Source organism: Phoxinus phoxinus (genome assembly GCF_949152265.1).
Source record: "Phoxinus phoxinus genome assembly, chromosome: 5".
NCBI lineage: Eukaryota > Metazoa > Chordata > Actinopteri > Cypriniformes > Leuciscidae > Phoxinus > Phoxinus phoxinus.
Genome location: NC_136880.1, coordinates 13,171,219 through 13,185,736, shown reverse-complemented (window position 1 = coordinate 13,185,736; position 14,518 = coordinate 13,171,219). Strand labels below are relative to the sequence as shown.

General features: G+C 39.1%; 1 protein-coding gene across 1 annotated transcript in view; it reads right to left on the bottom strand.

The window, feature by feature from the left end:
- wnt9a (wingless-type MMTV integration site family, member 9A) overlaps positions 1-10,001 on the bottom strand; it is a 65,604-nt gene extending 55,603 nt beyond the window's left edge. The window contains exon 1 of the mRNA XM_079612264.1: positions 9,831-10,001. Coding sequence (XP_079468390.1) covers positions 9,831-9,922 — 92 coding nt within the window. The 5' untranslated portion in view covers positions 9,923-10,001. The remainder of the gene's footprint in view (positions 1-9,830) is intronic.
- Positions 10,002-14,518: the final 4,517 nt, after the last annotated feature.

The window sequence follows — 14,518 nt, the reverse complement described above, 5'->3', positions numbered from 1 at the left end:
GCGGCGATAGACAAGATTTCATCTGCCGGGGCATCGAATGAAATGCTGGACCAGTACTGTTCGAAGAGGATAGGCTTCTAAGCGAACCCCATTTCGTCGTCATTCGACGTAACTCGAAGTGACAACGAAAGGGAGCACCATATACTTATACACCATATTGCCCAAACTGAATAATAAAAACAAGTTTAAATTGATAAATTTTCTATAAATATGTTTTAGTCTTTTTGAGATATTTTCTTTTCTGACATAGGCACATCCTATTCCAGTTCTTGTTAAAACACTAGACATGCAAATTATGTAGCCAGGAAATCAAGACCTAAATCTGAAAGATTCATGGTCTGGTGTCGACTAATGAAAATCGCACGCCATTGGCTAACACTACAACCAATCACAACAATACACGGGGTGACGTATCACTAAGCCCCAGAGAGCTGCACGGGTCCGATTTTGTAAAACCGCACCCGCCCGTACCCGCAGGGCTTAAAACCACATCCGACCCGTTTTCCGACAGCAGCACTAATTAAAATCCGCAACCCGACCCGACCCGCTTAAAATAGAACCGAGATCCGACCCGCACCCGAAATAAAATCAGTTTAGTCAATCACATTATAGACACACTTTTTTCAAATTTGTATTGCCTTTGGCGGCTTGCCTTAACACAAGGACAACAGCCGAAGCTGTCAAAAAGCCGATAGCCTAGGCCTACATGGCTAACGTGTTACCACAAAACAATTCAATTTCGTCTAGCACATCAGCTTCACAATTTTATATATATTTATATATTGTTTCATCAATATTAATTATATGAGAAGTTAAAAGCATAGTAGCCTAAGATCATACGTTGTGCAATATGTCGGGAGACAGAGGCAGACATTATTGACCACTTCATTATAAGTTTCTTACTGTATAAAGCCTTTCTTTAAATTGAATTTCGTTTTGTATTAATTTTATCTTAATTTTAAATTATGTTTTATATCCAATTGTCTGAATTTAATAAATAAGAAGTAGCCTAATAGCAGGCATCAGGACACGGAGCGGATCAACGGCGCATGAACTGGAAATTAACGAAACTCAGCGTATAAGCTACATGCCTCACAGACCTGAGAAACATATAGAAAGCTTGAAATGTGTAGCCTACTTTTAAACAAAACAATTCAAAACGAAAGAAAACAGCTCTGTCTCCTGTCCTGGCTATATTTGACATAGGCCTATATAGCCTATTCAATAATCATTAGGCTACTTTTCCCGTTTCTTTGTGACGTTTTCATGAACGAGTCATCACCTCTCAATAGTTAATATTGTTATTTGGTGTTCAGTTTATACAGGTTTTCAAATGTTATTTAATAAAAATATTATTTTTTTTCCCTGTGGCTGTGTTTGCATTAAAGGGATAGTTCACTTTGAAATTAATTTTTGATATGTTTTAGCTTACCTCAAGGACATCCAAGATGTAGGTGTCTTTGTTTCCACAGTATTTTCAATTTTTATATTTTTAGGTCAAACCATTCTTGTCTGAAAGTCATATCATGCAGGTCTATGGGGTCCACCTCAAAGAGCATGCACAGAGAAGTCCAAATGAAACATGGAAAAAAATTAAAAATTTACGGGTCACCCGGAACCCGTGACTCGTAAATGTAAGTACACATTGATGGCCTAAGACACGAAACGAGCGGTTTGTGTGAGAAAACGAACAGTATTTATATCGTTTTTACCTCTTGTAACAAAGCCATGTCCAAGTGATCTGAGAGCGCGCGCGCTTCCTTCTGTGTGACGTGTGCGCAGAATGGTGCATAGATATGTATACACTAGATTTCGCATTAAAGACATTCGTTCCAATGAACTGCCGTAGCCAAGGCGACATCTAGTGTATACATCTATGCACCAGTCTGCACACACGTCACACACCAGGAAGCGCGCGCGCCCTCAGATCACTTGGACCTTTTACAAGGCGCCGCATCTCACTGAACCCGTGTTTAGACCCGCGTTTCCCCGTGTCCGACCCGACCCGCACCCGTATCCGACACAGTTGGATTTTTTTCACCCGTTTGAGCAAAATTTACGGGTCACCCGGAACCCGTGCAGGACTCTGCTAAGCCCCATATGCTTAGCTACCATTGATTGTATCAATGGTATCGTTTTACTGACTCGGATCTTTGAATCTCGTTCAGCAAAATGAACAAATCTTTTTTTAGAGTAATTTCGTTCATTTCAGCATAATATAATTAAAATGTCATGTTAAATAGCCCAACACATCTAGTACTTAGGAAAATTTGATTAAATTTGGTTGATTACAAAAGTTGGGTCCAACTTAAGTTCAGGTTATTGCAGTCTGTTAATTCACCTCACCTCCTGATCCAAGGCGTTCTTTCTTTTGCAACTTCAAATTTATCACGTCTACTCTGTTCCCCGCCTTTCATGTCTGTCTTCGGGTTCGAACTTGAGCGAAGCTAACTGGTAGACTATTCTTTTGCCGTATCCGGCCGGCAAAACAGCAAAAACTTCCTTCTTGCAAAGCAAAGGATCTTCTGTTCCTCTTTTAGAGAAAAAGGCAAGTCTAAACTTTCATTGTAGCGCCCAAAGCCGTTTCAAACAACTGGTGTTCATCCATAGCCATCTTGCAATGTTTACTAATGACTAATGTCATCTCGCCTCTGGCCCGCCTATATAAGATAACCCGATGTGATTGGTTCAGCTCAGATAGAGGGGCATATTTAATGAGCATTATTACTCGACACCAGAGTAACTCGCTGAGCAAATTCAACTTGTGCTCTCGCGAGAACTTTGTATTTCCAGGGTACAAATTAAGTGCTTTCACTTTAATTGAGCGTGAGCATAATAGCCGATCAATCGGTTCATCTCTACTTCAGATTCCATAACTTTTTGTTGGCATGGTCAACATTATCTGGTTCAATTTTGTGAAAGTCAGAGCTACTATCTAGGAGGAGTTTGAAAATGTAGGTTTTCAGAAAATTAAAAATGGCGGGAAAAAAATCATAACGTCAATCATCTTGAGCCAAGGAATCAGCACAAAAATAAAAATTTGGTTTAAAGCCCTTACGGGTCATTATTAACCTAACATTAGGTTTTAACATAAACATTAGTGCAAATTTGGACAGTTGGTGGCGCTAGGCTAGATGGATTAGGGTAGAGTCCAAATTTGCTGTGTTTATTGTTCAGACTCTATCTGTGTGCCAAATTTCACAACTTTTTACCATATGGTTCTATAGGCTGCCATATACGGTGGCCCAGTAGAGCACAACACAATGAAATTTAAAAAGCAAACATAAGTTCACAACACAACAGAATCAAGCCACAACACAATGGACATTTTTCAGACCACTAGAGGGCTCTCAGAGCACGGTAAAGTTAGTTTTCCTTACCATTGTCCTTACCAGAGTCAGCAGTCTAACAAAGATATCGACATGAAATATTAATTCAAGTTTGTTTGATTTATTTAGCACATTTTAAAACCGCAACAACAACACCAAAAAGCTGACCAAATAGCTGAACAAAACAAAAAAACACAGGGCAAACCACACATTCTTGACAGAAGCTCACAGTGAATTGAAAGCTAACGGAAAAAATAGGTTTTAAGACATCATTTAAAAACAGTTAAAGCCTGTGCCGATTGATATATGCCAGAAGGCTGTTCCACAGCCTAGGGCCGGCAATAGCAAAGGCTCTATCTCCTCTATGCTTTAATAGCAATCTGGGGACAGAGAGAAATCTCTTATCACCGGACCTCAGATTTTGTGTGGGATTGTAGAGTAATTTAGACAAATAGCTCGGTGCCAGATTATTTAATGATTTTTAAAGACAAAGAAGAATTTCAAACTCAATTCTAAAATGCACAGGTAACCAATGCAGCGATCTCAAAATTGGACTAACGGGATCAAATTCACGTTGTCCTTTGGGGAAATTTGCAGCGACATTTTACATAAGGTCATTTTAATGAATATAAATGATAAGTTTTAACCACTTGATGGAATTAGGAGACGTTCCCTTAGACGTTCCCATTCGCCGTGGTAGCACATAAAAGCATTCAAATAATCAGCTATAGTGCACGTAAGTTATTTAAAATTATTATTTCATGGCGATATACAATGGTTACATACTGTTAAAACTAATCTTGGTATTGATATCTTTGTAAGACTGCCGACTCAATAGAACAGTGGCAAGGAAAACTAACTTTACTGTGCTCCGAGAGCCCTCTAGTGGTCGGGAGCATTTCGAAAATCAGTACAAATACAATAGGGTTCCGGCAACTTTGGTGCTTGGACCCCTAATTAGCCAAAAACAAACTTTTCACAAAAAAGTGAAACCACCCTCCAGAGTGGAAATCTTAAAAACGCTCCACCATCGCGTTCCCGTCTAAAGGGTAAAAATGGTAAAAACGCAAAAGTCTGCTAGACAGTGAAGGCGTCGCGTACGCGTTTACGTCACAGGCATGCGCCAGTACAGGAAAATAACAAAACATTATCAAACTAAAATATAGCATTAATTTCATTGAAAAAAAAAAAAAAAAATCTGTCATTTTTGAGCGACATGCGAAGAGCACCGAGGGTTAAAACAGCAGCTTTACCGTATTAAACATGAAAAACAGTGTCAGCATCTCTTTCACTTTCAGTGCTTCACGTTGCCACCTAGCCGCCTGGAGTGCATACTACATCAAATTTCACACAATTTGCGTCACCATACGCACGCAGATTCCCCCCATAACGCTCGTCTAAACCCAGAATAAAAAGTGATAACGCAACGCCACTTTTGCGTTTTCTCTTCAGATCGTTTCAGTGTAAACATAGCCTTAAAGACTGAAGACTGAGTGTAGTCATGCGCTTAACCTATCCTTACCAAAAACAACTATTGAGACAATCAATGAATCTGCCATCAATAAAACCATAATTTACAAAGACGTCTTTTTATAAAAATACATCCAACCTGACTTCTTGCTGCATGACTGTGTAGGATCTGTTGTTGTATCTGTTTGTTTGTTTTATTTAGTCATGTTATACATCAAGCAGTGCAGCTCTAATGGACTAAATGAAAAAGCAATGCAACTTAAATAAAAAAAACTTTTGTTTGATGCAAGCACAATGAAACGGCAAAAGCATGAACTCCATCAAGGTACATTCTGGGTTTGACTTGTCTACTGTTTTGAGAGCAACACCCAGTCCATGCAATACATGTGCATGTATGGTTCATAGCTCAGGGTTTTTACAGTCATCTTATGGTTTTTTTAGTCATCTAATCTTGGCTGTAGTCACTGATCATTTTGGCCCACAGTCCACCCAAAGGCCTCTGTAGAGGAAAACAGTCTGTGGTGGGAGACGGAAAACCCATGACATGGTAGTGCCACTAATTAACGTCATTTCATCAATCCGTGACCACCAAAAGCTATTCAGATTCCATATTGGCTTTCCGGTTTTGCCTGGCTGTGCTGCTGTCTGCGATGCCCATCACTGCATTTCCAACAACAGCCTACATATCTACAAAGCACACAGCTGATGGTAGGAACGGACCCGCCCTCTCTTAAAAAATTGAGGCAGACCTCCAAGCTGTGGTTGGATCCATGCTACCAGAATATTGAGCCGTTTGGATGCAAGTGAGCCAAACACATTTAAAGACATTCCCCAGAGCAATAATACCATATAATCAAGGCAGGGTTGGGATGACTCCTGTGGGAGAAGCCATTCTCAAAGCTTGTCAAGAAAGCCATTGAGGAAAAACAAACCGGTTGAAATGTAGAGACACGGATTTTCTGTTTTTCAAGTGGTTACTTGAAATGTCACGAAAGCCAAAGAAATGTTGGTAATCTTAAGTGTGTTTATAGTACAAAAGTTACACTATGCTAAGCTGTCCAGCAATGATACACACTTTTGTAGGGTTGTGCCTTTACATTATGTGTCTGTTAAATTAAATGTTAGCAATGGCATTTTAATTTTGATTCAGTAAATTGTCTGTGCGTGTATACAGCCTCTGAAGGAAGTGGTCACGTGAAGATCTTCAGTTGCAGACACTGCTATTCTCTGGCACTGAAAGGCGATCCACCGCAGCACAGGCAGCAGCTCTCATCAACATTCCCAAGCACAAGTCTAGTCAAGAGATTAAATCTGAAGCCTTATGCAGCAAACTGCTTCTGTATAGGGGCTTTCCTGTGAGCTGTGGCCAAAAAATGCCATTGCAAACAGATCAAACTGACCACAACTACCTTTGAATAAAACTGCTGCTCTGTTTACCTTTTCCCTGTATCCTCGTCACACAGCTCTCGGTACTCATATCTGTTTTACCACTCATTTCCCACTGTGCTAAGGTTTTATAAAGGAGCAGATGATGACTGAAGAGCCGAGCACTTTTACAGTAGTGACTGCACCCCCTGGTGGAAACATCAAGCACTGCAAGTACTGCTGTACCTATTGATGGGCAGGTTCTGACAAATCATGACTCATTAATTAGTTAAACCAAATCAGAATAAACGAATTACATGAGGAGTGATGCATAGCCTATCTAGAAATGTAAGAAGCCAGAGGCTGAGTGCGAGAAGCACAGTATTTCCAAAGGAAATACTGTAGAAGCCTTGGGCCTGTTCTGACCTTGTTCTGGCTGGGTTTTGGGGGACGGAACGACACCAAATTGTTGAGCCCTCATTACAGGGTTATAATGTACACATGCATGTTGTTGCAGCCAACATCTTTAACGCAGGGCTTTGGAACATGTACAGTAAGTAACTAAAGTGCAACCGCATTTAATCTACTAGAAAAGTGTCTGAAACTCTAACCTTATAAAACTCTAATCAACTTATGAAATTAAATTGTTTCTTGCTAATAGGTCTAAGTATATTTCACCGGTCTTTTTTTAGGCCTTGTTTACACCTGGTATTAAGATGCGTTTTGGTCAATCGGATCACAAGTAGACGAGGCAGACATTTTACACCTGGCATTTTAATCCATCTCTTTTGTCCACTTTCAACGACTTTTGTCCTGATTTCTTCGAGGGGAGGGTCTATGGGAGAGCAAATGTATTTTTTTTTCCAGATCTAACAGACAAAACAAGCGTTTACAACTACCTCTGGAAGCTCAAAATATTTTAGACCCTGTTAACACCTGTATTTAGCATCGCCCACTTGTGATCCGATAGACATACATCTTAATACCAGGTGTAAACAGCTCCTTAAAAGACAAAAAAAAACAAAAAAACACAGAAGACAATTCATACGTCATAAATAATAAATCCAATACATATACAAATGCAACCATTTTGGGCTCTACATAATAAAAATTGTAGGCCCTTTGTACATTGTACAAGAATTAAGGTGGGAATAACCAGCATCTCACACAAAAGTCGGAAAAATCTTCCCTCAATTCGATTCAGGTTTACATTTGGGGCAGCAGTTCCCCACATGTGACCCCAGTCTGGCTTCCACAGGAGATCTGCATAAACTTGTCAAAGCCAGGCACAAAAGAATCTCATTCCATGGATATTCAGGGCTTATTTTCCTTATGTTTTCCCAGCATGTAACCTCTTCCCCTTTCTTTCTTCAGGCTGTTTGAGGTGAGCTCTAAACCGAGACAAAAAGTGTGCAGCCCTCATATTGCCTTGTTTCCCAGGAACATTCAATGTTCTATCACTACTTTGTCCCCAACCATCCAAACCTGGTCTCTCTGGGATTTTTTTAAAACGAGATACAGCAGAAACAAACATTGGGCACCTGCCGCAACAGGCTAGATGGGACGGGTGGTAAAAAACTAAGTCTTTGCATTCTTGTGGCCAGGATGACAATTTCAGCAGCGGCTCAACTAGGCAAGGAATCCCACCCAACCCTCAGAGACGCAGACCGAGGTCAAACAGAGACTGTGTTTAGATTTCACATATGCTCCACCGCACTGGGGAAATTGGGTATGCAACATTGACCCTCTACTTAAGTAAATCAGTGCCAAGAAGATGCGGCATGTGCTTCATGGAAGGTATTTATTTGAACTTTAGTAGAAGCAAGTGTGACAACATGTCAAAATATAATGATTTCATGCTGGCTCTGGCACGAATGGCAAGGTTGAAAAGACTTAAGTTTGTTTATTGACTGTATATCATTGACTGTGGAGTTCTTAGCTATCTGGAAAATGACACCCATATCACCATTCAAAAATTAACACTCATTGTGTGAGACAAGAAAGAACACCCATAATGCCATAGTGAAATATATCACTAATGAGTTTCCTATAGTTTGTTTTCATGACCTGATAACATGGAAGTACAAGCAATTTCCGTCAAAGTAGACAAAGTGCTGAAACTGGCAAAGTGTGAATACTTTTAAACAATGGCTATTTAGCCTCACATAAGCATGACAAATTGAATGTTAAAAATATCAAGGCATTTATTAGACGAAGCCTCTTGACACTGCATATCTGCTCATTATCAGACATTGTAGTTTATCTTTTTCCATGTAATGTGCCAAAAAACAAGGGGAAATATTCTTAAGAGGCTAATTGCAATTGGTAACAATCTTTCAGATCAAATAATGGAGACTATAAATCTTTGTATGAAGTACTATCCCACCCATGCTAACACGGGCCAGCATTTATTAAATTTATTGACTTCCTAAGAGGGGGTAGAATAGGCTTAGACCCAATCTACAACCACTGCAGCCCAACAAACCGGTTTACTGCTTCATAATGTTCAATGGGGCCTGAGGGAGCCACTCCCGCCCTGGCCCTTGATTTGCCCTAACAATATCCTCTCCTTAGCACACCTTTTTACATAGAATCTTCCATCACTCTTCACCATGGAGCCAAGAGAAATAATGATACAATGTCTTGAACTGTGGAGAAGTTGTTGAATGTGAAAACCTAATACATCACTACAGATCCAGCCAGACTGGGTTAAAACACCAGGAAAATATTAAACGGCCACCTGTCCTTGGAGTGTGTCCATAATTTTTTTTTTTTAAATTATATTTACACCAGCAATACATTTTGGGTCCGTATAAGAGTTTAATAGCAGTCAACCTCGCTACTTTTACCCTCCAAACTTGGTTTAAAACTTGTTGATGCAAGTGACAATGGCTCACAGCGATGATTAAAGGTGAAACACATGTTTCTCGAAACATGAAGTTCTGGTGTGACCGCTAAAGGCGCGTAATGGAAGAATATCAATAAGCAGAAATGAACGCGTCATAGAGGAATACATTCCAAAGGCGTTCCCACTGTATCACAATTACCTCAATTAAAATTATGCTAGGGGAATGTTTATGGGGGAACTGGGGAAACTGTAAATTCAACGCACATTCTTGAACTTGCGCTAATTAAACTTAGTGAGCGAGTAAAATGGGCGCGAGTGTTTATGCTGGATGAAGAAATATTATCTGCGATCTTAACAGACGTTTTGGCCACCAGGTTAGAGATCTTCGTAGCTTTATTGTTAACAGCTGTGTAGAACGGCTCGTGTCTAGTTTCATTCCTCTACAAGCATCTATGAAAAAAAAAGACGAACCTGACCGGCTTGTACCTGCCCGTCACTGAACTAGCCTAAGAAATGTATAAAACGTCCTGATATGCAGTATTTAATACATTTGTAAATAGGGGCATCATTAATGAATTCATAAATAAGTTATTAACTGGAGACTTCATGCAAACATTACGTTAATGAGAACAATACTCACACTAAATCGCAACTCCACAGGTTGTTACGGAGAGAAGTTTACATAACTTTCACCCTAGATTGCGGTGTCTTTTTTTGTTTATGATCTTTGATTCATCATTTCACATCTATCTTTCGTCAATTCGTCTATTCATTGAAAAAAACCTGAAGCTTGGAAAACATTTAAAGCTTCTGCCTACCCGAAGTAAGCTGTGCTCGGTCCAGGCAAGCTGATCAGATGCACTATAATGGTAAATGATAACCATCCCAGGAGAAGGTGTCCATCCAGCATTTTGTAGCAGCTCTGGGGCAGCTCATTTCGTTCGTCCTAAGTTGCTGTGTAAAATCCTTTCTTGTGAGAACGCCACTTCTTATACACTCCGAGGATTTATGCGCCCCTCCCATTCACTTAGAACAGGAGAGAGAGAGAGAGAGAGAGAGAGAGAGAGAGAGAGAGAGAGAGAGAGAGAGAGAGAGAGAGAGAGAGAGAGAGAGAGAGAGAGAGAGAGATTTTGAAAGTAAGTCTGGCTTAATTATTTACGTTTGCTTTTTGTAGGCATGGGCAGTAATAATCGTGATACTTCTAAAATGGAATAAATGTACCGGTTTTCTTTGATACATAATCTCTATACTGGCTTTTTAATATCAGACAAAAGCTCTTGAGGTGATGAAAGATATTGAGCATGCTCAACCTTATGAATATTTGGTAACACTTTATTTACAGTGTCTTTGTTACATAGGTCACATGCACTTACAATAGTAATAACAGTAAATAATGCATAATTACATGCAACTAACACTCAAGCAAATCCTAATCCTACCCTATAGTAAGTACATGTAGTTAATTATTATTACTCAGTACTTAAATGTATAATTACTCTGTAACAATGACACCTTCAAATTAAGTGTAACTGAATATTTTCCCTATTGTTCCGGTTTCATTTGGTTGTCGCTTGTCCAGTCGAGTCAAAAATCTACTCATGTGTACAGAAACCGACATGACATTTCTTTAATTTATTAATTTCGGAGATGACATACTGGCTGGCACAAGTTCAGTGGCAGTGAGCAATTACAGGTACATTATCTTTGTATTAGATAGATTTAGCAATTACTTGATGAAACATTTAATAAGAAAGCAAAATAAGTAATTGGGAGTTATAAATCTTGATGAGAGATTTGGTTTGGCAAGAGCAGAGGAGAGCAATGAAGGCAACATGCACCCCAAAAAAGCTCAGCTAATCTGTTCTGCATTGAAGTTGATTCCATAAAGACTTCAGATGCAAAAAAAATTTTTTTATATATTAAATGAGCATTTTATCAGACTCTTTTGTTTAGATTCAATAAGTTTACTTTAATGGCAATGCAATGTTTATTAGTCATTGAAAATGTTATTGAAATGCCTTATTTTCAAAAATGTCACGGATAAGAGTAAAATTAAAAACTGCTAATTTAAAAGAAAAAAAATCTTCAATTATTGATACATAAAGAATGACGTTTCATTAAACATTAATAAACCCATAAAAAAAAACATAAAAAAATGTCACTTGACAAAAAAAAAAAAAAAAAAAAAAACCTCTCTTTAACCCTCCCTCCCTTGTTTTTGGCTTATGCTACTCTGAGCAATGTCAGAACTTTGTATTCTGAGCACTTCTTGCGTTATTTTTGCCTCTTCACGATGACTCGCTTGCTGTAGTCCTCAGTTGTAAGTCGCTTTGGATAAAAGCGTCTGCTAAATGACTAAATGTAAATGTAAACCCACAAATCTTGGCATCATAATCCACCACTTACACATCTTTGTTTTGGCAGCGTAATGTTAGTAAGATAGAGATCTGTTGGGCCGGGTCCAGCTCACTCTTGGGTACACCTGGAAGGAGCTCTTGACATGCTTGACATGACAGCTCTTGAATGCTGCAACAAAATGGACCTTTTCAATCACAAGGATCACAGTAGCAACAACAGGTGGACTACTGGAACCGTTTGCCAAGTTTCTGTTTGCTAAACTGCCTGTTTTGCTGGATGATGACACAGGTAAAAAAACAAAACAAGGGTGAAATGGCATTATTGAGAATCTACCTAGCAACCACGAGGCAATGACGTCTGCTTTATTGACACCAGATGATGGGGCATTCAACATCACAAATTAAAAGACTGGATTGAACTCGGCTGGAGACTGGATTGAACTTGGATTGAAATTGGCAAAGACAAGATTCCATAATTAATTTAAGCATGGGTCCCTTAAAATCAATATTAATTCAGTTTTTTTTTTACTTTCTTAGGATTCGAACCAGGGTCTCCAGCTTGGAAGACAGGCACACTAACAAGCACGCTAGTCTCTAGCATCAGTCACTTCTGCAATTCTTGAGGCCAGCGAAGTGCAGTTTACAAACACAGCTCTTATAGCTTGCCTCTGTTACATACATATACTGTACACACTTAATCTTAATCTCTGTCTCAAAACCACCCAAAGTGAAAGAAAACATCAATACAAATGGAGAGCAGAACAATATAATACACAGAGCAAGTTAAGTTTAACATAGCCCACTGGTATAAAATGAGAATTTAATAAAATGTTTGATTTTGGCTATAGTATAGTAGAAAACTTATTTTCGCCCAGTTTGCAATATGGACACACCACTTTCAACGAATAGGGTATGACTACAATTCAATGAAAAGAATTATAGACTTATAGATTTACAACAACAACAAAAGACAGCTGAAGAAGATGATTGACAGGCCATTTGCACTGATGTGCATGTTGCCTTCCAGGGTTTTAAGGTTAGGTGTGTAAGACAAATTCACTCCTACAAACAGTGCATCCATGCATGTTCATGGATTTGTACTAGTGTTTTTCTAGATCAGACATGCTCAAACAAGCATCTGTAAATGATCAGAATGGCTGCAGTTTTGAGCGTGTACACAGGAGTGATTAACCAGTCATTTTCATTTTGAGCCACCACTTAAAATGATATACGTTTCTGTTCTTCTGTGTCACAGGCAAACGCAAGTAATATTTCTTATAGCAATGCTTAGAGAGATGTTTTACATTTCATTCATTTGGCAGATACTGATATCCAAAGCGACTTACATTACTTGCATTCAATGTATTTCACATTTTTAAGCTTTGATTGGTCACACTTTATAGGTGTCTGAAAATACTGTGATAAGTACAGTATACATATTGTGTTCATATTATATTGCAAAACACTTTGGCAGATTTTGCGGTGGGATAAGGGTACGGTTAGGCACAGTTTTGGTGGTATGGTTAGGTTCAAGGTGTAAGGAAAGGGATTACAGATGTAATCACAGAAATGTATTACATCTGTAATTACATGCAGGCATTTTTTAAAATATACAATGTAAAAACATGTATGTACACAATACAGTAAGTACATTGTGTCAAATGATTTATTTAAATGTTAGTAGGTAATTAATATGGGACCCTTTGATTTAACTCAATTTGTGAGGAAAAACATCAATTAATGGTCCTGTTCTTTGTGATCCCATTTTTTTTAACTTTAGCTAGTGTGTAATGTTGCTGTTAGAGCATAAATAATACCTTATAAATTATAAAGCTCAAAGTTCAATGCCAAGCGAGATATTTGATTTAACAGAAGTCCCCTTTCAAAGCCTACAGCGAGCAGCCGGTTTGGACTACATCCTCTTCTTCCTGCTTTAATGACATCACTAGAACAGTTTTTTGACTAACCTCCGCCCACAGGAATACACAAAAAAGGGGGCGTGGTCTTGTTGCGCTCCTACAGAGAAGAGGAAGAATTGCGTTTGTAGAATGTGTTTGTCGCCATGTCGTCGAGACGTTGTTATTTTCATCCCGGAGTCAAATCACCTTATAATAACACTGAGCGCATGCATCTCCACGTTACGGTAAGAGGCGTGACCTTTCCGGGCAACGTGCGCTACTCTGCTGTCCAATCACAACACAGGAACCGCTGGCACAATCAGAACTCGCTACATATTTCTGAAGGAGGGACTTCATAGAACAAGGAAGTCATCAGCCGTTTTTAGGACAGTGAAAACAGCGGTATACAGATAAGTACATTTTGATAAGAAAAATACTGTTTTTTTTACACGCGAAACATGAACACATGTTATATTGCACACTGTAAACACAATCAAAGCTTCAGAAACACAGGAAAAACGGGACCTTTAACCCATGTGATGTACTGCAAAGAAACCAACGCCTCAGCATGACTACCGGTAATGCTTAATTTTACAATGATGTAGAATAAGAATCTGTTTACTTACGACATATACACTCACTCAGTGTGAAGTTCAATCCTCTCTCTCTGCATAAGTACAGACCCTACAACAGAATGAATCAGCGCTATCTTCCTGCCATCTCCCTTTAACCTATTCAACCCTTGTGAACACCAGCAGTAAGTGAAGAAATGACAGTTAGTCTGGGAACTGGGTTGTGGGATTCTTCTCATAAAATGTATTCCTTTACTCTCTGTGTGTATTTAAGTTCCATGTATCACGTAATGCTCAGAGAAACACGGTGGGGATCCAAATGCATCTTTATTTGAGGGTAATCCAAAATACATGTAAGGGTCAGAATCACGGGGCAAACAATCAGAGGGAAGAAAACACAGGGTAAATGGGAAAATCCAAAAAGCAGGCACGGAATTCAAAACCATAAACGGGGAAAACTAAACACAGCATGCTCAGAAATGTAGTGTAGCACTAGGCAAGACTTTGCAATGAGAGACTGAACAAACCAGGCTTATACTGTATATGGCGAGTAAACAATGAATAGCACCTAACACATGATGAATCCAGGCAAAGGATTATGGGAAATGCAGTTCTTGATAGAATGACAATGGTCCAGGGGGGAGTGCCCTCTAGTGGATATCAATTGCAGTCTGACACC